Source organism: Microcebus murinus, chromosome 10, assembly GCF_040939455.1.
Source record: "Microcebus murinus isolate Inina chromosome 10, M.murinus_Inina_mat1.0, whole genome shotgun sequence".
Lineage (NCBI taxonomy): Eukaryota > Metazoa > Chordata > Mammalia > Primates > Cheirogaleidae > Microcebus > Microcebus murinus.
The window spans coordinates 94,851,596-94,877,945 of NC_134113.1; the positions used below are offsets into that span (position 1 = coordinate 94,851,596).

The 26,350-nt window shown below is 53.9% G+C and overlaps 2 protein-coding genes across 3 annotated transcripts; both read right to left on the reverse strand.

The window, feature by feature from the left end:
* Positions 1-6,441: 6,441 nt before the first annotated feature.
* On the reverse strand, positions 6,442-12,437 carry LAG3 (lymphocyte activating 3). 2 transcript variants are annotated; one of them, XM_012760476.2, is made up of 8 exons: positions 12,066-12,437; positions 11,467-11,614; positions 10,824-11,083; positions 9,963-10,226; positions 9,280-9,555; positions 7,403-7,645; positions 7,001-7,131; positions 6,442-6,704 (listed from the first exon to the last, which is right to left on the reverse strand). In XM_012760476.2, exons 1-8 carry the CDS (start codon positions 12,121-12,123, stop codon positions 6,507-6,509), a joined length of 1,578 nt encoding a protein of 525 aa, XP_012615930.2. In that variant the 5' UTR covers positions 12,124-12,437; the 3' UTR covers positions 6,442-6,506. The 2 variants fall into 2 exon arrangements, with proteins under 2 accessions (XP_012615930.2, XP_075862967.1); XM_076006852.1 differs by lacking the exon at positions 7,403-7,645.
* Positions 12,438-13,857: 1,420 nt separating this feature from the next.
* On the reverse strand, positions 13,858-18,402 carry PTMS (parathymosin). Its single transcript, XM_012760511.2, has 5 exons — positions 18,022-18,402; positions 15,055-15,126; positions 14,783-14,861; positions 14,565-14,626; positions 13,858-14,390 (listed from the first exon to the last, which is right to left on the reverse strand). Exons 1-5 carry the CDS (start codon positions 18,064-18,066, stop codon positions 14,340-14,342), a joined length of 309 nt encoding a protein of 102 aa, XP_012615965.1. The 5' UTR covers positions 18,067-18,402; the 3' UTR covers positions 13,858-14,339.
* Between the last annotated feature and the right edge of the window lie 7,948 nt (positions 18,403-26,350).

The window sequence follows — 26,350 nt, forward strand, 5'->3', positions numbered from 1 at the left end:
CAACCTCTGAGTTGCTACTTAAATGGAGGGTGTGTGCCCTTCACCAACCCTTCTTTTCTTGTGGGCTGGAAAACAAACATCCCGCCTCGTAGGGTCCCAAGCAGGCTCCTGCAGGCACTTGGAGCCCTGCTCTAGTCCAAACCTCTCCATGCACTTATTCATTCATTAATTCATTCATTCATTCATATATTCGACAAGTATTAATTGTCCACCAGCCCACAGCATCCTGCTAGGTGCTAGGGATGTGAGGTTGAGTGAGACAGATATGGTCACGGCTCTAGCTTGTGACACGGACACTAGATTATGAATAATTTCATTGCAACTGGACAAGTGCTACGGAGGGAGATGTGCAGTGCCAGGAGACCTCATCAGAAGGGAGCCTTCTGTTAACGGGAGAAGTGTGTATCAGGAAGCCTGGGGTTGTGCTGCAAGGGAAAGAAAGCCCAAAAAACAGAGGCTTAAGGAAGATGGAAGTTACTGCTCACATGGAAGAAGTCTGATAATCTGTGACGGGGTTAGAGAAGAGAGAGAGAGAGGAAAGAAAGAAAAGAAAGAACGAAAGCAAGCAAGCAAAGCAAGAAAGTCTGGAGGTGGTTGGCTCAGGGATGGGGGAGCACCCCACTGTACCCCAGGATTGGGGCTATCTGTATCTTGTTGCTCTACCATCTGCCAGCGCGTGACTTCCTCCCGATAGTCTGAGAAGGCTACTCAGGTTCCTCAGTTGAAGTAAATTTCCCTCATGATAAGATCTCCCAGTACTCTGCACTTCTTCCTTTGTAGCACTGGTCCAATTGTAATGAAGTTAGTCATTGTCTAGTGTCTAGCTCACAGGCCAGGGCTGTGACCGCGTCTGTCTACTTACCACTGTGCCCCCAGCACCCTAGCAGAGCACTTTGGCTCTCCCTGGTAGACCCTTAATGCTGTTTGAATACTTTTTTAATATGTATTAAATTTTATTGATATTAAATGAATTGTGACAAAATATACGTAACATAAAATTTATCATTTTAACCATGTTTATTTACTTATTTATCTTTAGAGACAAGGTCTTATCACCCAAGCCACAGTACAGTAGTGTGAGCATAGCTCCCTGTAACCTTGAACTCCTGGGCTCAAGCAATCCTCCCGCCTGAGCTTCCAGAGTAGTTGGGTATACAGATACACACCACCACGCCTGGCTAGTATTTTTGGTTTTTGTAGGGACAGGGTCTCCCTATGTTGCCCAGGCTGGTCTCAAACTCCTGGCCTCAAGCAATTCTGCCTGCCTAGGCCTCTCAGAGTGCTGAGATGAGGGGCCTGAGCCACCGTGTCCCAGCCTAACCATTTTTAAATGTACAGCTCTCTGCGGGATTAAGCACACTCATGTGGTTATGCGACCATCTGAAAGTTTTTCATCTTCCCCTGCTGAAACTCTGTGCTCATGAAACACTCACTCCTTATTCTTCCGTCCCCTAGCCCCTGGCTGCTGAATACTTTTTGAATGAAGAGGTTTAGACTAGAGCAGGAGGACAGGGCCGAGGATTTAGACCGGAGCCTGCCAGGTAACGTGATAGAAAAGCAGGCGGGCAGTGAGCAGGAGTGCGGGGTGGGGCTCAGGCAGGCTAGTGAGTACAGCAGCATCCACTGAGGGTGGCTCCGGCTGAGCTGCCGGTAGAGCTTGTACCAGCATGAGGACCCAGAGTTGCCAGCTGTGCCAAAATTTTGAGAGAAGGTGGAAAACCAGACATTTATGTAATATTTCCTAATTTTAATGTTGGCAATGATTTTGTTTAACATTGGGTAGATCAAACAAAGCGCTCCAAGGGCTGGCTCTACTTTGAGGCCCACCGGTTTGCATCCTATGGACCAGATGGACCATGTGGGGCGCCCAGCTCTCTGGGGCTGTGGCCTGTGACTGCTGTGGAGATGGGCCCCTGGGAGTCAGCAGCCCCCAGAACCTGGTGCTCCCTCTGGCTTTCCACATAGGAAAATAAAAGGGGAAGAGAGAGTGCACTTTTATAGTGACCCTTTAGAATTGCCATGTGCTCTGTGTGATTGTGTCTTTTATTTAATCCTCACAAGAATGATAGGGCATAGGTGGTATTCTCCAGACCATACAGAGGAGGAAACGGAAGTTCGAAGAGTTTTTAAAAATTGCTAAATGCCGCAGAGCAAGTAACTGTAACTGGGGAAACTGGGATTTGAATTTACCCCCTGGGACCTCATTGCCTGAATTGTCCCCCTCGTGGCACTGCCTGTCCTCTGCATTAGGAAGGGCTATCGATGGGTGGATGGCTCAAGGTCAGGAGTTCGAAACCAGCCTGAGCAAGAGCAAGACCCCGTCTCTACTATAAATAGAAATAAATTAATTGGCCAACTAACATATATATAGAAAAAATTAGCCAAGCATGGTGGCACATGCCTGTAGTCCCAGCTACTTGGGACGCTGAGGCAGGAGGATTGCTTGAGCCCAGGAGTTTAAGGTTGCTGTGAGCCAGGCTGACACCACGGCACTCACTCTAGCCTGGGAAACAAAGCGAGACTCTGTCTCAAAAAAAAAAAAAAAAAAGGAGGCCATCGAGATGGCTCAGAGGAGTCTTCTCCCACAGCAAGGAGGGGCTGTGCGGCTCAGCACCCCCATGATCCTCACAACCGCAGGATGATTGTGCATTTTCAGAGCACTGGCACATACATTTGCACATGCCAGATCTTTCTGGTAGGCATTTTACAGAAGAAACTGAGATTAAGCCATCTGCCCCATCACATGACTGAAAGCATGGACCACGGGGTTTCCAGAGGTCTGCCGGTTCCTGGTCGAGAGCTATTTTTGCTGCATGAATGCTGGGTCTCCAGGCTGGAGGAGCAGGAGGAGGCCAAACAGGAGGGAGAGGAAGAGTTGGGGCGCAGGGGGAAGCTAGTGTCAGTGCTGGAGGCCAGGTGATTCTAGGGCAGCCAGTGCCGTAGGAGAGTTGAAAGCCCCAGGTGCAACCTTGCGGTGGCCTCCTTACAGAAGCAACTTTGGCTGCACTGACACCCTCTGCCAAGGGGACTGGGGGCAGGGCAGGTGGGGAATTGGGGAGGGGTCTCTGGGGCTGTTCTCTGGGAAGCAGAGTCCAGGAGGGCAGAACCCACCTCTATCCCAGACACATCTCCCCTGGCTCCAGGACCACTTCCTGTCACTCTCAGAGGGTGGTCCCTGGGCTTCCCCACCCCATGAGAGGTTTGAGTCTGCACATTTCAGAGCCAGGCCTGAGCTCAGCCAGCTGACACCTGCAGCCCCTTGGAGAAACTGTCAGCCACAGAGCAGAGCAGCTAGAACCTGTCCCCACAAAACCCCATTCTCTTCAAAGGAAGAACTCCACCTTGGGCTCGGCCTGTGCGGGGAACCCTAAGCTCCTTGCTTGCTTCCTTTGATGGGGGGGGGAGTAGCAGCAGGGGCTCAGGCCTGAACCCCAGCACCTCTGCCTGGTAGGGGGGGTGGGTGAGGGAACTTTCTGGGCTTACACAGGCCCCTGCCCTGCCCTGTGGAGCTGAGAAGACCACGTCAGGGTGGGCAAGCCTTGGCAAATGTGACCACAGGTCTCAAGGGCACAGTATGGTCTCTTGGCTGGCACACTTGACTTGCCAAGGCCCTAGACCTCATTTGGCCTCTGGAACTTCTGGGTAGCCAACAGTAGGGGGTGCTGTCAGGCCCATCGTAGGGCTGGGATCCTCAGAGATGCCCCTCCCCTCTCTTGGCATTTCTTTCAGGTCAGGCTACAAGATGGGCAGCCCCCATGTTGGGAGGAGGTAAGGCCTTAGCCAGCAGCCAGCTGAGTGAGCTGTCCTGGAGGCAGATCCTCCACCCCAGCCCAGCCTCCAGATGCTTGCAGCTCTGGCCCACGTCTTGGCAGCAACCTTTTAAGAGGCCTTGACCCCGAACTACTCAGCTAAGCTGTGCTCCTGGATTCCTGACCGTGTGAGACAATACATTTATTATTTTAAATTACTAATTTTCCCCACCCCCATTAAGTTACTAATTTGGGGTGATTTGTTATGCAGCAATAGATAACTCCTATACTCCCCTTCCTTCTCAAGGACTCCACCCATGCACCCACCCACTCACTGAAGCTCCCTGAGCTCCCGGCACCTGACATCCCTTCCCTGCCAGGACCCCAGCCTGGATTCCTGGTGTACAGATAAACCTGGAGTCACCCAGCAAATTAACCAAGCTTCTTGGTGGCCTTTAGAGGATAGGAAAAGGTCTGGAGGTCATCCTGCTGGATGGGGAGTGGGGCTCTGCGGGAAGAGGGCTGGGAGCAGGAGTGCCACCCCAGGAGAGATCCCACAGAGAAACGTTGTGTGCACCAGCCCTCATGCCCCTCTTCCTCCTGCCTTTGCCCTTCGCTTCTCTAGGGGGTGGAGGAACAAGGTGGTGCTTCACTTTGCCTTTGTCCCCTTCTTGTCCCCTCCATGAAAGAGCACGGGGAAGTCCCTGCACAAGCCCTACTGACTCTTCAATGACTACTCTCATAAGCCCAAAGGGCATAGGATGTTATCTAGTAGAAAGGAAAATGCCGCCCACAGAACTTTCCAGGAAACCCCTGCACTCCTAAAACATGGGGGCTTTTGCTAAGGCTATGGAGAGCGGGGTCTTGGGGGAGCTGAGGAGTCTCCTCAGCAGCTGTCTCCAACCCATGGTGAAAGGTGGAAGTGATGCTTTGGAGGCTTCTAAAGGAACTTCAGGACTTCACTTGACAGTGTGATCATCCCTAGCAAGTGCCAGAGCTTCCTTTTTCTGGTGCTACTGTTTTTCTACTTGTGACAAGGCAAGAGTCGCCACCATCCTAAGGCTCAGAATCTCAGATTGCCTTAAATGGTTCACTGTGCAGATTTTAGAGGCTGCCTCTCTCTCCCTAAGGCTCTGCACAGAACAATGGTGGTGTCCCCTCTCCATTCTCTGTCCCTAAGCCCCTGGCCATTGGTCTCCACAGGGACAGGTCTTCAGCCGCGTGATCTGTCTCTCTGTGTCGCTTTGTGCGCAGCTCCAGGCCCAGTGGGGCACCGTGTGCACATGCCTCCTGTTCAGCAGGCTTTCTGCCACTGCTTTCAGGATTTTGTCTTCCTGTTTACGGTCGAGGTCCCTTGGCAGAGCTGTCCGTGGCCAGAGTACAGGGACCCACACCGTTGTGGATAGAGGTCTCTGTCCCTCTGCCAGACTTGAGGGTGCTGCTGAGGCCATGTGTGCTCTGCTGAAAGGGCCATCGCCATGGCTCAGGTGGATCCTCCCTCCCAAAGAGGCAGACAGAGAGGGGCACAGGCGGGCTCGGGGGTCTTCAATATCATTATTAGCATGACCAGAGCAGGCTGCTTCCTCCTTCACTAACGGGTAATCAGACCAGTACGCCAGACGTTTCCAATGCCTTTTCATTATCTGATATGTGCAACAATCCCTTTTAGTGGGTTACTATCATTATCCCACTAGACAGGTGAGAAAACTGAGGCTCAGGGAGATTGGCTACAGTGGCATCAGCAGGGCTGGAATGAGAAGTCAGGGCTCCTGGCTCCCACAGCTGCAGCAAGGGCCAGGCTGGCTGTTCTCGCCTGGACCTTTGTTCATGGCCCTCCCCTTTGCCACACTTGGATCATAACCTTGCCAGGGCCAGGGCTGTATCTCCTGGGGCATGCGTTGTTCAGTCCCTGTCCTGCAGGGTGCACAGGACATGTGATGGCCGCTGGGTGCGCACTCATATGCTGCACACAGTGTGCAAAGGCACTGCCCACACACACCGCACTCTGTGCTCCACCTTATCCACTACAGTGTTAAATTTACTTGGGCCTGGCACAGCTAGCCCAGTGTCCTCCGCTGGGGTGTGACGAGCAGTGACCACTGGGTGGCAGTGTGTTCTCATGCCTGGGACCAGAAAAGTCACCAAGGACTGAGAAACATGGGGGGTGGGGCAGAGGTGGGTACCTCAACTGGCTGCCAGATCTCCTGGAGGACTTACCGTGGAAGGGCTCCGTGTGCTGTGTGTGTGTGCACACGTGCGTGCGGGCATGTGCGCGCACCTGCTGCAGCCAGGGGCCGAGGGCAAGTGCTGAAGTGCAGCTGAGCATGGAGTGGGGTGGGCCGGAGAGACAAAAATATAAAGGAAACCAGGGCAGCCAGCATGCCGTGGTGGGTGGAGACGGGGGAGGGGGCTGCGGAGGTAAGGGGCGAGGATTTTTGGAGCTTCAGAAAAATGATTCCCCAGGGGAGACACACACACACACACACACACACACACACACACACACACACACACACACACACACCAAGGAAGAAACAAAGCGGCCAGAAACAGAAAAGGGGAAGATGAGGGAGATGGGCTGGGGAAAGTAGGTTAGGAGGCTAGAGTGAGGCTAGAGTGGGAGAAGGGAACCCCCAGGGGCTGGGGAGAGACTGGAACCTTCACTGGACAAGAGAACGAGTCAGACTCAGGCTTGCTGCTGACAGGGAGTTTATTTGGACTGAGCTGCTGAGACGTGCTGGCTGTTTAAGCTTCAGGTCAGAGCTGCTCCAGCTCCAGCCCCAGCTCAGGCTCCTGCTCCAGCTCTGGCTCCTGCTCTGGCTCCAGCTCTGGAGGCTCGGCCTCAGCCTCGGGCTCAGCCTCAGGCTCCAGTTCCTGCTCCAGCCCCTCTAACTTGCTCTCAGCGTGAGGAGGGTGAATCCCATCCTCTAAGGCAGAAAACCTTCTTGGTCGCCACTGTGGGAAGAAATGGAGAGAGAGAGGGAGGTGGGAGGAGGAAGGACGCTGAGTCCATCTGCTTTTCCTCAGCCCCCCTGCCCTCCCCATCTGGTCCTGGCCTTCTCTCAGCCCCTTCAATCCTCCCCCCACCCACCCCCCACACAAGGGGTCCCTGAAGTGAGAGGCTTATGAGGAGGGAGGCTCTGAAGCAAGTCCAGGGTCCCCATTGGTCATCCTCCCCAGGAAGGGTGCCAGCCAGCACTGAGGATGGAGGAGAGGGGCAGCCAGCTGGGAAGCGCATGTCCCTGGCTCACCGGTCTTCGCCGAAGGTGAAAGCCAAAGGCTCCAGTCACCAAAAGGAGTGGACACAGGATACCCAGGATGAGAAAGAGAGGGAGGTGACCTGTGTGTGGGGCACCTGGGGCTCTGCCAGAGTGCTGGGCACCTATGAAGAAAGTACAGGATTAGGCACAGGGTCAGGGCTGCTACCTCCTCACACTTTACACAGGTGCAATGGGGTTCAGAGAGTTTAAGGGACTTGTCCAGGGTCATTCAGCTAACTAGTGGCAGAAGTGGGTCAGTCCTAGACAAGGGCTCTAAGTCAGGTCCCTGACTGGAAAGAAAGGCACTGGGATGGGGGCTGGTGGGGGTCATCTGGAAAGGGGATCAAGATGATTGCTCTGGAGTTGGGGCTGTGACACACTGGGGCCTCAGACCTGGACTAGACAGCTCTGGCAAGTACACCGCTGCTCCTAGGAGCCTCTCCCCCTGGTACAGCTGGCATTGCCAGGGCTGGGAATGGAGCCCGGCCTCCTGCACCTCCAGCCAGGGTCCTGCGGAGCTCCCCCAGGACGGGTTGTCCAGGGGGTGCCACACAAAGCGCTCTTGTCCAGATGCGGGAGTCACCTCACAAAGCAGCTTCCCTGGGGAGCCAGGTGGCCCAAGGGATTTGGGAGTCACTGAAAAAATTAGAAGGAAGAGATCTTTTGGGGTTCCAGCCCCCTTGCTTGGTGGCACAGGTCCAGTCCCTAGTCTCAATCACCCCGCACTCACTTGGGTTCCGACTCGGTGGGGTTGGGGGAGGGGGTCAGGGCTCATGGCCAAATTAATCTTATCAAGACAATGCTCTGGTGAGCTCCCTCCCCTGTTCAAAAACTCTCTGGCCTCCCTATTGCCTTTAGGACATTGTTCACACTCAAACTGGCCCTGAAAGACCACATAAGAAATACCATTTCAGCTTCTTTTACCTACGTTCTACACAAATGCCCATAACCCTCAGTATCGGTCAAATGAGTTGGTCCCCAATCCACCTTATAATTTTCCCACTTCTATCACATGGCTCACACCAGTGCCCTGCCTTGTGGTGCCCCTGAATGAACTTATCCCCCTTTCTGAAAGTATAGAGACCAGTGAGCTGACCCACACCCACTGGTGTGGAGACAGAGCGTTCTCAAAGCTGTGGAGTGATCAGCAAAATATCTGAATAGACTTATCAAAAAGAAAAAAAAAGAAAAGCTGTAGAGTGAGAGATAGGTGGGTGGGAGGAGACAAAGGGTGCAGGGCCCTGACCTGACTGAGAGTGGTGTACGGGGAGAGTGAAGATTTGATGACAGAGACACCTGAGTGCAGACCCCGAGTCTGACACTGCCCAGCCGCGTGCTTTGAGAAAGTTGCTTCTCTCTAAAACAAGAGTAACAACATCTCTTCCGCAGAGCTGTAGTACACAGAGCAGTTGACCCTCAAGAAGTCACTGGACTGAGAACTGGTGGGTTGTGGTGACTGAGCTGATGTGAGGACAGGGAGGCCAGGTTTCAGGGTGGGTGGGGTACTCATGGAGTTACTTAGAGCCAGGATTGGTGTGAGGAAAAGACAGGGCTCAGGGTGAGGCTGAGGGGTGGCCTAATATCTAGGTAGAGCTATCCAGAAAGTGGGTGGAAATTCAGGATTGGCCCTCAAGAGATGTATTATTTGTTAGCATGTTCATTTATTCATTCAATATATATTATTAAGCACCTACCATGTGTTGTTACTATTTAGTGGCCACAGGTGAGTGCTGCAGACATGGCTAATCTGTCATGGCTGACAGTTACCAATCAGTCAACACATACTTCCCGACTATTCTTTTTTTCCCTGTTTGTTTTATACTGTCTTGAAAAACCCTTGCTCAGTAAATATTTGCTGACCAAGGGATTGATTTATTTAACTCCTCCCAAACCCAGGCCACTTCCTGCAACTTTAACCCAAGCCCTGGCCCCAAAGTTGACAAGGATTCAACAAATATATTCCACCTTTCTTGAACCATTCAAACTTTGGTCACCTCTCCTAACTTTCCAGACCTTCCAGCCAATTCAGAGCAGGGGAGTCCCGGAGAGAACAGTGGAACATTTATGTTGTGACTCAAGGGGAGATTTTCAGTTTCAGTTGTTTATAATGGGGGTGAGAAAAGAGGAGAATGCAATGGGCAGTCTCTAGTACTTGTGCCCAGTGGCCTGGCATCATGGAGTGGATTTGCCCAGTCATTGCCCAGCCAGATGTCCCTCCCTGACCTTGCTCCCCTGGTATGGGAGCTACTCCTTTCCCACCTGGAGCTGACCTGTAATGACTGCCAAGGTGATGCTGGCAGTGAGCTGCTGCCCCTGCAGATGGATGCAGCAGCTGTAGGTCCCAGCTTGGGCCTGGCTCACAGCTTCCAGTCGAAGGGTAAAATTGCCATTGTCTCCAGCCACCAGGAGGTCAGGGCCTCCCCCAGGAGGGGCCCACTTGGCGGTGAGGGAAGCCTGGGTCCCCACACCAGGAGACAGGTGGCAGGGCAGCTCCGCTGTGGAACCTGCTACAGCGTACACTGTCAAGGGGGTGAGGGGCTCCAGGCCTGCAGAGAAAAGGGAATCCAAAGCTAAAGCTGGGGTAGGAGGTGCAGTGGGGATGGAGCCTGGGACTGCAGTGGAGGGAGGCAGAAGAGTGAAGGAGGTGTTCTGGCTCTGAAGAGCACTAGGAGCAGAATAAGGTGGATGAACCAAAGATGCTTAGAAAGCCAGAAAGTGGGCTGGGCCAGTGGGAGCGGGAGAGAGTGGGAGCCAGAGCGGAGAGTGAGGCTGAGAGGCCAGGGGAAAGCTGGAAGGGGAGAGGGCAGCTCAAACGGGTCAGACAGGCCCAGAGCAGTCAATGACAGGCAGCACTAGCTGCTGAGAATCTGGTTTGGGGACCTAGAAGTGAGGGGAGGTGACAGGGAGCAGGAAGGAGTTGTGGTCAAGTGTGAAGGCACACTGGAGGAGTTACCCAGAACCGTGAGGTTGTACATGATGGAGACATTGAAGCCATCTCTGTAGGTGAGGATGCAGCCCCAGGGCCCAGAGTCCAGGGGGCTGACTTTGGGCAGGAAGAGGAAGCTTTCGGCTAGGTGGTGATGCGGGGACTCCTGGACAGGGACCCGGCCCTGGCCCCGGAACCAGTGCACAGAGGCTGGCCGGTCAGGCCGGCTGAAGGAGCAGTTCAAAATGACCCAGTTGGAGGTCTTGAGAGACCCTGGGGGGCTGGCAGTCACTGTGCAAGGATAAAGAGGACTTGATCAGCCCTACTGGAAACACTTCACCAACACAGCAAGCCAACCACACTGGGAGCACCTGGAAACAGGGACCTTACTTTAGATTTGTCTCCCCTCCACCTAGCTCAGTGCTTGACGCCTGGAGGTGCTTAAGGTGGAACTCCAGAGGCCCCTGGACTACTTTCCTCTGCTCCCACCACAATTTGACTCAGCAGCATCTACCCCCCTTCTCCAGGCCTAGCATGAGGATCCCCACTAAGCCCACCCCTGAGCTACAGACGTCTGAAATGAATCACTCTAGCCAGCCCGCACGCACTGCCCGCCCCCGCAGAAGTGCCTCCCCACCTCCACCAGGGCACTCCCGCAGTGGGGGCCGGGGAAGGGGAGCTCAGGGTGTGACACAGTCTCTCCACAGGGCGCTCCTCCCCCTACCCGTTCTTCGTGCTTGGGGGCACCTTCCCCTCAATCAGGTTCCCCACCCGCTTCCTCTACCCTTCTGGGGGCGCTGGCAGCGTCTGTCCCAGCCCTTCCTGCTTCGGGGCGGCGGGAACGGGGCCCTCCTCCCAGCCCCTCGCCCCTCGTCCCGCCCCACCTACTCGAGGCCTGGCCCACGCGCAAACGGAGGCGGCAGGCGAGGGCGCGGTCCCCGAGGCGCACGCGGGCGCGGTACTCGCCGGCGTCGGCGCGCTGCGCTGGGCGCAGCCACAGCGAGAAGTCCCCGCGCTGGAGGCCGCGCTCTTCCAGCTGGACGCGGGGCTGCAGCGGCAGCCTCCCGCTGCGCAGGCCTCCGGGACCCACGCTCAGCACCGTGTAGTGGGAGGGAGCTGCCGGGCGAGAGCCCGGGGTCGGCGGGCCGCTGCGCGGGAGACAGAAGGGAATTGAGAAGCTCGAAGGGGAAGAAGCCCCAGAAGATGCAGTCAGCCAGGCTTTGAGGATGGAGACGCCCCTACCAAGAGACCTCTTGGCCCACCCCCAACCGTCCCCTGATCCCTGACGCTCTCTGGTTGGGCTGGGGCCTGCTCCACCCACTACTGAAGAGTCGGGCATACGTGGGGTGCAGGTGGGGGGCAGTCTGTGGAGGAAGGGCAGGAAGGTTCTGGGGGGCTGGCTGAGTCACTGGCTTCAAAGGGACTGACACCTGAGGCAAGGGGACAGAGGGCTGGCTTGGGTGTTGGGTTGAATCTGGTTGCTATTGGTGCTGGATTCAGAGGTCCTGTTGCCCAAGTTTGGGGCACATACCTGTCTGGTTGATGCTGCCAAGTGACCCCTCCTCTTCGCAGAAGGCTGGCATCCTGGAGGGGGGCTGCAGGGCTGCAGGGGAGCTGGGCAGGCGCCCCCTCCTGTGCCCACACCACTGGGACCTCTGTCCCAGGCCCTGGAGCTTCCACTGGGGGAGCAAAAGAGAGGCCAAGGGGAGGGGCCTTTAGGATTAGAGAAGGAGCCTGAGTGTTTCCCCGAGAGAGGGACAGGATGGAGGAAGAGCTTGGGTTTCTATCCCTTCTCTGCCAAGGAGGAAACCCAAGAGAGGCTTTGGGGGTGGAAGGACTGCTCCCAAGAAGGGAGTTAGAAGGAGCCACCACAGAGTTAAGGACCTTGGGAGGTGTTTTTTTTGTTTGTTTTTTAGAGACAAAGTTGCCAAGGCTAGAGTGCAGTGGCGGCATAATAGCTCACTGCTTGGGCTCAAGCCGTCCTCCTGCCTCAGCCTCCTGAGTAGCTGGGACTCAGGTGCAGGCCACCACACCCAACTGAGGACCTCAGGATCTTTGAGGCCATAGAGAGATCCCTGCTGTCCCCTCCTACAGGTCTGGAGATCAACCCTCCCACCATCCCCACCTTACCTGGAGCCACCCACAGCAGTTGCAGAAGCAGCAAGCCCAGGAACGGAGCCTCCCACATTTCTCCTATGTCCTGGGCCACGCTGAGCCCTCCAAAATGAGGAGGTCAGAGAAGGAAGGAGGGGGACAAAAGAGAAGTTCTACAGAGAGGGAGGTGGAGGAAGGGGGACAGGGGGAGGCCTGGAGAGAGGGTGGGGAGGGACAGTGATCAGAGGCTGGAATCCAGGGCAAAGCTGGTCAGACCAGGCAGCCTGGGGAGATGGGGTGTCCCAGGGAATGGGCAGGGCAGAGTGGAGGCACAGTGGCTGTCAGGGTGGCTGTCAGCTGGGATGCCTGCCGTTCTGCTGCTCCTAGGCCCTCACCCCTGTCCCTCTGCTTTCCTTCCACCTTCCCCACTTCCCCTCCTTGTCGCCGCCCCCCACACCCCAGGGCTCATGGTTTCGCTTCGCAGTGGAAAGTCTGAGGGGGCTGATTCCCAGCAGCATCACCCTCCACCTCTGTGGTGGCGCTCCCCTTGTTTACTTCCTCAGCCCTGGGTCTCCCCACCGCCCCCTCCCCCACGCTTCTTCTGCCCTCCTCCACCAACCAGCTCTCCTGGAGCAACCCCCTTGCCCATCCCTAAGCTGCCTCTCAGTCCTGCATTCACACTTTTTTTTCACCATGCTCTTTCCTTGGTACTTCCCTCCTGCCCTTAATCTCTCAGAACTCCATCATCCCTCAGACTTGTCCCCCACCCATCCATCCGTACAATGTCTCCAGGCAACAAGGTGGACAGGAAGCTTCACTGCACCCTAAAAGATGGTAGGTCTGGGGAAGAGCATGCCAAGTGGGGAGGAAGGAAGAATAGCTATATCCTATGGAGCCTTCATTATGCACTGGGCACTGTATTGGATGCTTCACATATAGTAACTCATGAGATCTAGTATTTTCCCCCATTGTACAGATGAGGAAACTGAAGCTCAAAGAGATGAAATAATTTCCCAAGGTTAGGGAATGTGAAGATAAAAACTGTGTGTGTTTGTGTGTGTATCCTGACCTTGGGTGAGTCTGGGTGTCTCCTGGGAAGAATGGTATTGTCAGTGAGTCAACCCCACTTCCTCCCAGCTCAGACCCCTCTGCTTCCCCCAATCCAGAGGTTCTGAACTAAGAGCATAGGACAAGAGTCATATGTAGATGGAGAAATGCAGGAATCTTGCAATGCAAATTGAACTCAAGAAAAACTGAAGCAGAGGGACTAGGGAAGGAAGCCTGAGCCAGATAACTCTTGCCCCAGCCCAGCCCATGCACCCTGGGTGAGTTGGAGGGCAGGTGACAAGAACATGCAGGAGACCCAGGGATCACAACAGTTCCTGGAGTTCTCCCCTACATGACCGTGACTGGAGCTCGGCATCCTCCTTGCCAGACAGAGGGCATCCCAGGAGGCCGAGACCCAGGCCTGCCAGCCCTCTCCCAAGTCAGGGGCAGGACTTCCTGTTTCTGTGTGCCTGGTTCAGCACAACAGGGCTTTCCACTGGGCTCAGCAGTGTCTAGGTCTTGTGCGGGTTAGCAGGGGAGTGTGTATTGCTGGGGAGGAGCATCCCCGAGAATCCAAAACAGGACATATGTCAGCTCTCAGAAGAGCTGGGCTCTGGTGCACCCCTGGGGGACGGATCTTGTCTTCGTGGAGTCTCGAGTGTAGAGTGTGCTGCTACTTTTATTCCAATGGGAAGGGTCTTGACAGACTGTGAGTCAGCCACCCTCCTCCCTCTCTACCCTTTCTTTACACTGACTGGACCCCGGCAAAGCAGGAGACAGGTTAAAAACAGAAGCGCGACCGTTTCTTTATTAAATTATACAAAAAGGGGAGGGGAGGGGGGCAGCTGTGGGGCTCGGCCCCAACCCCGGCCCCACCCCGGCCTGGCGCTGTCTGAGAGGAGGGGATCTGAGGGATCAGGCAGGAGAGGATGGGGCAGGGAATGAGGCTGGGGATGCAGAGGTTAGGAGGGAGGCCTCTGGAGGAGGGGTGGGACTGGTGGGAGAGGCAGGAAGAGAGCAAAAGAGAGAGAGGAGCAACAGGGGCCAGCTGGGGAATCAGATGGAGCAGGTCAGGAGGTGGACAATGGCAGAGTGAGGGTGGAGAGGCGGAAATGAGAAGGCTGGGGAGGAAGAAGAGGGTGGCACCTCTGGTGAGGGCCCAGGGCAGGAGCCAGGTGAAGAGTGGCTGCACTTGTCTGTTCCCACCCCCACCTCCAGGCCCTGAGGGGCCTCCACCCCCAGCCCCTTGGCAGGGGGCATGGCTCATGCCGATGCCCCATTTTCTGTCTTCTGCCGCTTGGGATCCGCTTCATCCTGTGGAAAGGAAGAGTCGGGTAGTGTAAAATGGGGAGGAGATTGTCCCCTGTCCCGCCCCTGCCAGCCACCTCCCGTGCCACCACAGGGATCTGGGTCCAAATCCAAAGGGCTCCCGGCCCCTGCGGCAAGGCAACCCTGACAGCCCCGCAGGCCCCACAACCCAGCCCAAACCTCCTCTTCGGCAGCTCTCTTCAGCGCGGGCCCTTCGTCATCCTCTTCTTCTTCTTCCTCATCTGAGGAGCCAGAAATGGGTGATTGGGGAAGGACAGGAAGCTCTGGCAGAGACCCCCTGTGGTTGCCCTCAGCCCGGCTTCTGGTCTTTGAACCCACCCTGACTCTGAGCCTTTAAGCCTGTACTTTTCCAGCCCAGCCTCCCTGCCCCTCTCTACCTTCTTCCTCCCCTTCATCCTCCTCCTCTCCATCCTCGGCAGTTTCTTCTTCTTCCTCCTCAGCTCCATTCTCCTCCTCCTGTGGGGACCAGGAGAGGAAGCGCCTCAGGCTACAGCTCCTGGCAGCACCACCAGAGGACTTGGGAGGGCCCCAGGGTAGAGCAGCGAGAGGGGCAGGGGGCAGGGAAGGGCAGGGCCTGGCCCCCAGGAAGGTAACTGGAGGGGAAACTGCTAGGGCAGGTGGGGTCCTCTCCCGCCTGACCCCTCCACACCTCCACCACTTCTTTCTTCCGCTCTTTCCGGCTTGCCTTCTCCTCCACCTTCTCCTTCTTCTCCTTCAGGTCCTGTAAGGGAGAAAGAGGTCACCTTTCTCTCACCACAATGGTGTCCAGCTCTTGAGTCCCCTCAGCCCTGGTTCTCCCTCACCGCAGTGAGCTTCGAGGAGTGTGAAATGGAGAAGGTGGCCATAGCTTAGAGACAGAACAGAGGTGTCAGGGTCCTTCCATTAGGGCCACAAAGGGGATGAGACCAGACACACCTTCCCTAAGACCCAAGCAGGGCGGGGAAGTGATAGGAAAGGGGAGCAGCAGCCGGGGGGAACCGATCCCCAGCCCTTCCAAGTTCTCCCAAACCTCACTGGCTGGAGAGTTCAGCTCAGCAAAGCAAATCCCCTCCATCTGCTGGCAGCTCAGTGCCCCACCCCCTCTCCATGTCCCTCCGCCTCTTCTGCCTGCCCCCCCACTGCCGCCAGCTCTGCCTTTTGTCTACCTCTGGGGCCTTTTCCTGAGTACTCTCTCTCCTGGGCATCCCTCCCAGCTTCCCCTTCAGCTTCTAGGGCCTTTGTTTCTCCTGGTCTGTGTCTCCCTAATCCCCAAGGTCCACTTGGCCAAATACTACAGGATAGGGAGAACACTTTGGCATATTCCCAGAGCCACCTTCCCAACCCCAAAACTGTTCAAGTAGTTTCTTCCTACTTCCTGTGGTGCATGCATAGGTGTAGTGGAGTAAAAGTAGACATTTCCAGTGAAATGTAGGTAAAGTAGGAAAAAGGGAACATGGAAGGGAGAGTATCAGACATGGAAGATGAAGAGAGAGCCACACGTAAGGGCTGTGTCTGGAGTAGGATGGGAATGCAGATGGGGGAGGCACTTGTCTAGAGGACCCTCCTGCCATACTACCCCTTAACTCCTTCACCCCAGGATCCCAGCAGTCATGCCCTTGATGTCCTCCTATTCTGCTATGGCAAAGGGAGATGCTCATATGAGAGTCCCTCTGGACACCACTACACCAGCCTTCCGATTCAGATTCCAGTCCTCCCCATCCCACCCCTTGGCAGGCACAGAGCAGCACTGTAGGTGTCCTTGTGTGATCGGACCTGGCGTCAGTGTGCAACTCTGTGTATCTGAGTCCACGCAGATGAAAGTTTTCTGTGTGAGTAGGGGGGGTGTCCTTTCTAGAACAGGATTGGGGATAGGAGAGGGGCTTGGTGCAAAATGGCAGGCCTACTGGGGGACACTCAAGTCCTTTCTCCCTTTAAAGGGAACACAGAACACTTCACCCTCTTGCTCCAGCTAGGTTTCTTTTTCATCTCATGGTGCTGTCTTCATTTCTTGGCCACAAGGTTGGTATGGCATTTCTATTACCTGGTGGGCCTTTCCCTACATCCTGGGCCAGGAGAGCCAGAGGCTTGTCAGCTTTTCGGGGGGGGGGGGGGGGCAGCACCAGGTCTGTACGGCCTGAGTTTCCCATCTGGGCTGTTGCAAGGAGGGAGAGAGGGAGGGAGGGAGGGAAAATACCAGGGACCAAAGTCCAAGGGGCTGGGCCCTCTCCTCCCCTGTTCTGTCCTTCTGGTCACTGTCCTTCCATGATCCCTTTTCCAGGAGGGTATGTGACCTAGGCTCTGGGTCTTGTGCTAAGCAGCCCTCTGGCCTCATTTACTCAACACAGGCACATGCACTGACACAGGCTGACACCAATTCACACAGACAGCTACAGAGGAGCACCCACGCGATTGGAGACACATGGCCCGGTGTTTGGCCATTCTGGTACACACTCTTGAGACAGCACAAGAGCACAGTGGAACCACTCAGCACTCACAAAACGACAACATGGCTCCAGAACATCTACGTCTCACATGCACACATGTAACTGACACGGGCAGTCCCACACGCTCGCTGGATTTCAGACATACAAAGACACCTACTCAGTGAAATCACATGCCACCGCGCAGCCCACCGGAGGGCCACACAGGCACACCTTGCCGGATCTCACACACATCCCTTCTCCCACTGCCTTTAATCCCATTGGCTCCCCGCTTTCCCTTCGCAGGCCTCCGGGAGACCTGTGTGCCGGCTCCTCAGCACCCCCCCACACACACACACACACAAGATCGGGCTCCCAGCCCCCAAACCCTGGCCGAATTAATTTCCCAAAGCGACACTCCGCAGGTTCCCTAGGGAAATTAGAGGAAGGCTGGAAGAGAGGCAAGGGCGAGGGGATGGGGCCCAGGAAGGGAGCTGTCGAGGGCAAAGACAGCTCCAGGCAATGCCAGGCTCAGCTTTTCCTAAGGCCATACCCGCCCCCCTCTGATTTTTAGGAATTCGAGACTCTTTAAATGTGTATGTGTGTGTGTTGTGGGGGGGGGCGATGAAGAGAAAGGAAAGCTGAAAGCCAGTAGAGGACAGGAAATGGAAGTAGATGGGCCGAGAGAAGGGAATGAGAACCGAGGCAGAGGAGCAGTAGCCGTCCAGGGAGCGAAGCAAGAGACGGTCGGCCGCGAGGGGAGGGGCCGCGAGGAGTAGCCTCCCGGGAGAGTCCTGTTTACACTTGAGGATCTCAAACCGCTTAGCAGAGGAAAGGTGAGGTCAGACTGGAAGTGGAGACGGGGGACGGGGCGCGGGGCGGGGGCCGGCAAAGTGAGACGCGGAGCGCTCCGACGGGAAAGCGGCCGGGGCAGAGGCGGGCGCGGCGGGCCGGGCGGGGCGGGGGCCGGGCGGGCCGGGCGCCGAGCGGAGCGGCGAGGCCGGCGCGCGGCCGGGTGCGCGCATGGCAGCTAGAGGGCGCTGGCGGGAGCCGCGCGGAGCGGGGTAGGCAGCGCCAGGCTGGGGAGGGGGAGGGCGGAGTGGGGTCCGCCGGGACCGGGCGCGAGGGCCGCGCGAGGCAGTCGGGGGCGGCCTGGGGCGGAGGACCGCGGCGGGCCCGGGGCTGCGCGGGTCCGGCCCCGCCGCCCCCGCCCGTACCTTGGCGCTCAACTCGGCCGCTGCCTCCACGCTTTTCTCCGACATGGTGCCGGGGCCGGGGCTGGCGGGGAGCCGGGGTCCCGGGGCCGAGGCGGAGGGGCCCTGGACGGCGGAGGGTGGCTGCGGCCGGAACCTGGCGCGGTGGCGGCGGCGGCGGCCGCTTGGCAGCTGGGTCTCTGGAAGAGGCGGCTGAGGCGCGCGGGGTGGGGCGGGGGTGGGTCTGGAGCGGAGACCCGCAGGGCTGCGGCCGTCCGGAGGGCGGGCGGAAGGGCGGTGCAGGCGGTGGCCGGCTCGCTCGGCCGCGGTCGCTCGGTCCCCGGCTAGCCGCCCCCGCACCAGCAGAGCTGCCGCCGACCAGCCGCTGCCGCCCCCGGGAAGGGAACCCGCTTATAAGGCGGCGCTGTCCGACGGGAGGGGCTTCCCAGGGGTGGGGCAGGCGGGAGCGGGGAGGAGAGGAGAGGGGAGGAGGATGAAAGAGGAGGTTGGAGAGGTGGGGATAGGAGGATGAAAGCGAGGGGAGGGAGAGCGAGAGTCGGGCGGGAGGACTAGACCGGGAGGGGGAATGGAGCGACTGACGGCCGCGGAGAAAGGGGAGTGGGGCGAGGAGGTGGGAAGGGGTGGGGTTCCTGCGCGGAGGCACCTTTCCAGAGCCTAACCTACTGCCTGCGAATGCGGAGTCTGTCTTTCGGGGAGGGGGGGCGGACGGGAGAGGCGGCCAGAATCCTACTGACCCCAAAAAAAGCGCTGAGATTTTGCCAAGTGGTGGGGCGGGGGAGCAGATGGAAAGGCAGGGCAGGTATTTGGGAAACCAAAAGCTTAAAGAAGAGGAAGAGGGTTGGGGAGCTACTTCCACATCACGCTGGATTTCCCCTCTCGTCCTCCATCCAGTCTCTGGGTGGCCTCCAGAGGGGTGGGAGGGCAGAAAGGGCAGCCCAGCTTCTCCCCTGCCGCGACTGACATTCGTGACCCTTGCTGGGTCCCTCCCTTCCTGGCTCTGCTGTGATGGGAGGGTAGTCAGAGGCCCCCGGTCTCCTTTGGTTCTTTTCCACCTCTCCCCACCTTCGATCTTTCTTATCGCCTGGCTCACTTCACTTTTATTTGCCTGTCCTAATATTTCTCTTCTTCCCTCCTCAGTCATCTTACCTAGACCCCTCCTCACAACCATTTGTATCCCTCATCTCTCTCATTCTTCTATCACTTCTCCTACACCCTCTTCTCCGGTTTCCACCTCTGGTCTCTTTCCCTATCTCCCCCGGACAGCACCGTTCTTGTCTTATCGGAGTCGGTCACCTGGCCCTATATTCTTAGCTGGTGTTCCTCAACTCCTCTTTATGTCCTCATTTTTTACAGTTTCCCTCTCTTCGCTTTTCTCTTTCCTCTGCTGCCATCTTCCCCAGCCTTTCTGTATGACTTTTGCCTCCTTTGCAAATATAACACAGGTCCAGGTCTGGAGTCCCGGCCCCACCCTATTCCACACATCCTCAGCTCCTTGCCCTCCACCTCCGTATCTTTGAGTCATTTTGAGAAGCTTGGGATTTCAGGAGGGAACAGGGGTTGGAGTGTGGATTAAAGGTCAGGAAAGTGAATGGGGTGGAAGCTGGGTTGGGAAAAGGTATCTTTGGTGTGTGCACACTCCCATATTTGTCATTATCATTATTCTTCATCTTTTTTATAATTTTCATTTTCTTAATAAAAAACCACGTTGATAGATCATTATTATTTTGTATTTGAGTGTTAAATACACCATATTTTGGTTCCTTGGTGTACACACCTCCCAATTTCTCTGACTCTACTATCAGTTTCTCAGTCTCGGTTTCCTCAAAAATCTGGGGGCCCGACCCAGGTTTTTTCCTTGCCGGACTCTGTCCATCTTTTCTCTGAGATCTTTACATTTCCCTCTCTCAATCTGTTCCTCTGACTCACTGGCTGATGTCTTTAGCTGTCTCTCACTGTCTCCATCTCTGTCCTCCTCTCTTGCTTCATTTATCTCCCTCTGGCTCCTTCGCAACCCCCCCCCCCCCCCCCAGTCTCCCAGTCTCGCTCCCTCCGGGCGGGTCAGGCTCTTTCCTCTCCCTCCCGCCGTCCTTTCCTCTACCCAGTTCTCCACCTCCCAGCCCCGCCTGCTGTCTCGGACACCCTGCTGGGCTCTTACCCTGTTGCCCTGGTAACCGCCCCCCACTCCGGTCACCTCCACTCCCCTCCCCCCTCCAATCACCGCCACCAACAACCTCCATCCACCTTCCTCCTATTTTTCCTGAGAGCCAATAGAAACCCTGTTGCCAGGTGGAATGCTCATTTGAATCAGCCAATCCAGAAGCCTAACTTCTTGCCCTGCCTTATATGGGGATGTGAGGAGGGCCACTCCCCCCACTCCAGGCCCACGGGGGACCAGCCCCTCCACTGTCCCTTCTCCCTTCCCTGAAGAGAGACTGGGACCCTCCCTCTTACCCTTCTGTAATGAGCATGGCCTCCCATTTCTCTAACTGGGACCACCGGGGTTAGTGTGGGCTGTGGGCTGGGCTGTGGGCTGGGCTTCAGGGCTGGGGGTGGGAATGAGGTGTGATTAGGGAAGGGGAGGCGGAGGGAGCCGGGAATTTTGCCCAGGGAGGGGTGTCTGGGAGCGGAGGCAGCTGCAGTGGAAAATTCCAGGGAGATGGAGAAACAGAGAATGGGAATCCTGCCCCAAGGCCCAAGGGAGCGCCTTGAGAATCGAAGAACTTGAACACTAGGGTCCGCAGGGACCCCCGAGAAAAGATCTAGGAAGCTGGAGGCCTGGATCCAATTTCGTTTTTTGCATGGGGGAAGCATCCCTTAGCCTTCCCTATCTGGTTGGACAACAGATCAGTCTCCTGAAGTCCTGGCTTCATGAAAAAGAAGCTGGAAGTGAGACTGGGGATGACTTTGGAGTGAGTGGGATGCTGAGAACCTGCACCTACAGTTTTGGGGGTTAGTCTCAGGCCCCTGGGGCCAATGGTGTTAAATGCCTGTGTTTGCTCCTTTCCATAGAACTATTTCTGAGGCTTTGTGGAGGCTTGCCTATTCCTAGAATTCTCTTACTCTACAGTCCAATTGAGAATTTCTCCCACCAGTTGAATGAGGAAACTTGTGCTTCTTACACATTTTCTGAAGGTGGGAAAAAGGAGGCCAGGTAAAAACAAGACAGACCTGAGCCCCCTGGAAACAATGACTTCTGACCTGACATCCTAGAAATTTACCTTGCTACTCTATGGGAGAGGTGTTCAATTCTAATTATTTCCATCTCATTCTTAGAGAATTCTTCCCCTCTCCAGCTTCCTGGATTTTTCCAGTGTGCCTTTTTATCCCATAGGTTAGCACTAAGGAAGGTCTAGTTATTGACGAAAACCTGAGAGTGGGGCTATCTCCATTCCCCTTTTACTTTTTTTTTTTTTTTTTTTTTGAGACAGAGTCTCACTTTGTTGCCCAGGCTAGAGTGAGTGCCGTGGCGTCAGCCTAGCTCACAGCAACCTCAAACTCCTGGGCTCGAGTGATCCTTCTGCCTCAGCCTCCCGAGTAGCTGGGACTACAGGCATGCGCCACCATGCCCGGCTAATTTTTTTATATATATATCAGTTGGCCAATTAATTTCTTTCTATTTATAGTAGAGATGGGGTCTCGCTCTTGCTCAGGCTGGTTTTGAACTCCTGACCTTGAGCAATCCGCCCGCCTCGGCCTCCCAAGAGCTAGGATTACAGGCGTGAGCCACAGCGCCCGGCCTCCCTTTTACTTTTTTACCCCATTCCACTTCTAGACCTCATTTTCTATCTCCCATTTTTCCTTTGCTTTTAAAAATTTTTTTTAACATTTTCAAAACTCAAGGCACTGGAGTGATGAGAGCACATGGACTCCTAGAGAGGGATCTAAACTATCCTACCTTTAATCATATTCTTTTTGAGTATGTTACCTGCCCCCCCACCCAGCAGTGTTAAGAAAATAAGAAGAAATCATCTTTATGACAACATTAAGATGCATTCCTCATCTGCCACACTACACACATGTGCCTTACTTACATCATGTGACTTCTGGTCTAGTGTGTCCTAGCCATCATCATGTTCTTTCTACTCACTCATCATCATCATATTCTACTTATATCTAAGTTGATTTAAACTAAAGAAAAAAATTTACATTTTCTTTTTGTCCTCCATATTAAGCTTGAACTCTTGCACTTCAATAGACTTTTACTGAACTCCTACTAGGTGTTAGGCACTGTGCTATTGATGGACATAAAGCTGAGTGAAAAAGACATGGTCCCTGTACTCAAGAAATAGAGGGAGAGAGTTTAGTGTGTATAAGATGATGACACTGCACTCTAGCCTGGGCATCAGAGTGAGACTCTGTCTCAAAAAAAAAAAAGTACAACCTGATTAGGAACATGTATGCAGGACTCTCTTTCTACCAGTCAAACCAGACGGCACACTGTCTCATCTCCATGGGCACTCCTTTTCTGGAATGCCTCCCTGATCTCTCCTGATTCTGCAAACCCTTATCCATACATTGTTCTTAACACCAAACCACCTTCTTTGGGCTTCTACCCTTACTGTCTCCTCTTGTGGCATAGTACCTAGCACAATGCCAGGCACAAAAAAGGAAAAGCTCAATAAATCATGAATTTCAAGCCCATTTTGGACTCTTAATCTCAGGGCCCTCTCAACTTTCTTTTTTTAAGTAGGCTGGGAAAACACACCATGCCGCCAGGATGCTGGCTTGCCTCTATCTAACTTGAGATCTTCTCATTAACTACTGATGTCCTGGTGGTAACTGTCTGTCTTATGGTTTGAACATCATAACTGAATTTTTTCTTCTCTCTTTAGGCTTGTCTACTCTAAAGACAACACAGCTGAATTTTCTGTGGCTTTCCTACTTCTCCGTGAAGTTTCTACCCAGCAAAAAGGATTGGCTTCACCATTGTACCTCTCCTTCAGATTCTCTGATTGGCTTTTCTTATTCTCTGTGCCCTCCTTCATGACTCCTTCCCTTTTATAGCTAGAGTAGTTCACTATTTCCCAACCCTCCTCATCCTCCTTTCAGTTTCTCCCCCATCTGCACTCTTCAAAAAGCCTTCGTGGGCCTTCAGAAAAGTCCAGAAGGAAGACTTCTTTTATAGGTGCTTTGCAGCTCTGGCCAGTAAAACTTTCTGTGATGATAGAAATGTCCTTTATCTGCAGTTTCCAATACATTAGCCACTAGCCACATGTGGTTATTGAACATGTGGCTAGTGCATTTGAGGAACTGAATTTTTATTTAGGTTTAATTAAATTAAATAGCCACAAATGGCCAGTGGCTCCCATATTGGACAGGATCATTTTAGATCTTGGCCCTAAACTGCCTCTTTTTCTACCTCTTTTGCCACCTCCATCCGCAGTGGTCTGTAAGTGGAAAGAGAGCAACTCTAGCTGCTGTGTTGAAGGTCATCTGGGCCACTTCTGTCATATACTTTACCATAGGTACGTGTTTGTTCAGGGTTTCCACATTTTCATGGATTAAAGACTATGTGGCTGATCCAAAGGATCAGGAAAGTAAAGCTTAAAAGGCTAGGGAAAATGGGACCAGGAGTGACAGCTAAAGACTTATTTTGCCCAGAAGGTAAAAGACTGCAGGAAGACTTAATAACCAGGAGGAGACAATAACAGTGTTGACTGAACCTTTCCAGGTGACTTCAATCTCAGAGGTCCTGTTCTCTCTCTCCAGACTCTCTAAGCTATTCCATCAAGCACTGCCATGGTTTTAAGTCCTTGTGCCAACATGTACCTTAAACACTGACAACTTTCAAACCTCTAGCACTGCTTCTCTCCTGAGCTCCAGAGTCATGACCCTACTCCCATTCTGGTCATCTCTCCCTGGACATACAACAGCTCCTCAAACCTAACACGTTCTGGCTGAAATTCCTTCATGTTTCCTATTTCATCTGGTGGTGCTGTCCTCTATCCATTCACTCACGCCAAGGGGTCGTCCTAGACTCCACCTTTCCATTCCCACCCCATAGCTTTCATATTCCTTGAGTGCCTCTTCTCTCCAAGGCGGCCCCCCCCCCCGCAGCCTCTGCTCAAAGGGGCAACATCCCTCACTGAATTTAAGCTTAAGCCCTTTAGGGTTTTCAATTGTGATGAAGACATTTTTTTTTAATCTCTGTCACCTATCTCCACACCTGGGATATGTAGAAGTTCAAGAATGTTTCCTAAAATGTATAAACTGCCTTTCTACCTAAAATATAGACTATTGTAATTTCCCCATTTAAAACCTTTTGGAAGCTTCTTCAGGCCTACAGGGTAAATTCCAGAAGTATAATAAATAGGGTCCCTCAAGATCTGGTCCCTTCTAACTTCTGTAGCCTGCGCTCTCACCACTATTCCCTCAAAAGTTTTGCTTCAGCAGTTTTTTTGAATCTCCTCACAGTTCTTCCCAAATAGGGCATACCTCTGTGCCTTTGCACCAACTGCATCTTCTGCCTGGAATGTTCTCCCTGGCTTCCCACCCCAGTCCCCAAGTCACTCACTCTCTTTTCTGAACCACTTTTGCCCTTTTTGTTTGTTTGTTTTAGAGATGGGGTCTTGCTCTGTTGCCCAGGCTAAAGTGCAGTGGCATGGTCATAGCTCACTATAACCTCAAACTCTTGGGCTCAAGCGATCCTCCTGACTCAGCCTGCTGAGTAGCTGGGACTATTGGCAGAAACCACCAAACCTGGCTAATTTTTTAATTTTTTGTAGAGATGAGGCCTTGCTACATTGCCCAGGATGGTCTTAAACTCTTGGCCTCAAGAGATCCTCCTGCCTAACCTTCCTAAAGTACTGGGATTATACTCATGAGCCACACACCCAGCAACTTTTGCCCTTTTAGTATATATATTTCTAGTGTAGACTTCATTACAAGATTAAAATTGATTCCATGTTGGTCATCCTCAGTAGGCTGTAAACCTTCTTTTTTTTTTTTTTTTTTTTTTTTTTTTTTTTTTTTTTTTTTTTGAGACAGAGTCTCACTTTGTTGTCCAGGCTAGAGTGAGTGCCGTGGCGTCAGCCTAGCTCACAGCAACCTCAAACTCCTGGGCTCAAGGGATCCTCCTGCCTCAGCCTCCCGAGTAGCTGGGACTACAGGCATGTGCCACCATGCCCGGCTAATTTTTTATATATATATCAGTTGGCCAATTAATTTCTTTCTATTTATAGTAGAGACGGGGTCTCGCTCTTGCTCAGGCTGGTTTTGAACTCCTGACCTTGAGCAATCCGCCCGCCTCGGCCTCCCAAGAGCTAGGATTACAGGCGTGAGCCACAGCGCCCGGCCTAAACCTTCTTGGTCAGAGAACATGTCTGTCTTGTCTTTTTATTCCCAACACCTATCTCTATGCCTGGCACATAGCAGGTGCTCAATGGATGTGTATTGATGTGATCTACCACATGGTTAGCACAAACTTCAATTCTCAATGGCCATGTTAATGACAGGACATACTGCCTCCTTGGGGATGTCTTTCTTTTTTGTGATAGAGTCTTGTTCCGTCACCTAGGCTAGAGTGCAGTGGCATCATCATAGCTCACAGCAACCTCAAACTCCTCGACTCAAGGGATCCTCCTGCCTCAGCCTCCTGAGTAGCTGAGACTATAGGCCTGTGCCAGCACACCCTACTCATTTTTTCTATATTTAGTGGAGACGGGGTCTTGCTTTTGCTCAGACTGGTCTTGAACTCCTGGACTCAAGCAATCCTCCCACCTCAGCCTCCCAGGGTGCTAGGATTGTAGGTGTGAGCCACCATGCCTGGCCATGGAATGTCTTTTTGAAATGATTAAAGGACAATTTGAAACTCCAATGCTAGTGCCAACCATTAGCTTTAGAATATCTACCGAAGGCAGTCTAACATCTAGTATCTATGGTCCAACTAGGTGTGGAAGTCACTTATTCCTGTTGTCCATATCTCTTCCTTCCACATCTCCTCTTCTAAGGTGACTAGATTCAAGATAGGCCTGTTAGTTAACCTGTGCAGTCACATGGTCAGGATTTTCCAATCAGTCACAATTTTTTTTAACATATTCTCAAACAATTTGTACATACTCAGTCTAGTACTTGGTAGTGTGGCAAACAAAATGGTCATTTATTCTCATTCAGTTGCCCAGGCCCAAAACCTTGGATGCATCCTTGACTCCTCTCTCTCTCTCTCTCTTTTTTTTTTTGGACAGAGTCTCACTCTGTTCCCCGGGCTAGAGTGTCATGGCATCACCCTAGCTCACAGCAACCTCAAACTCCTGGACTCAAGCCATCCTCCTGCCTCAGCCTCCCAAGTAGCTGGGACTACAGGCATGTGCCACCATGCCCAGCTAATTTTTTC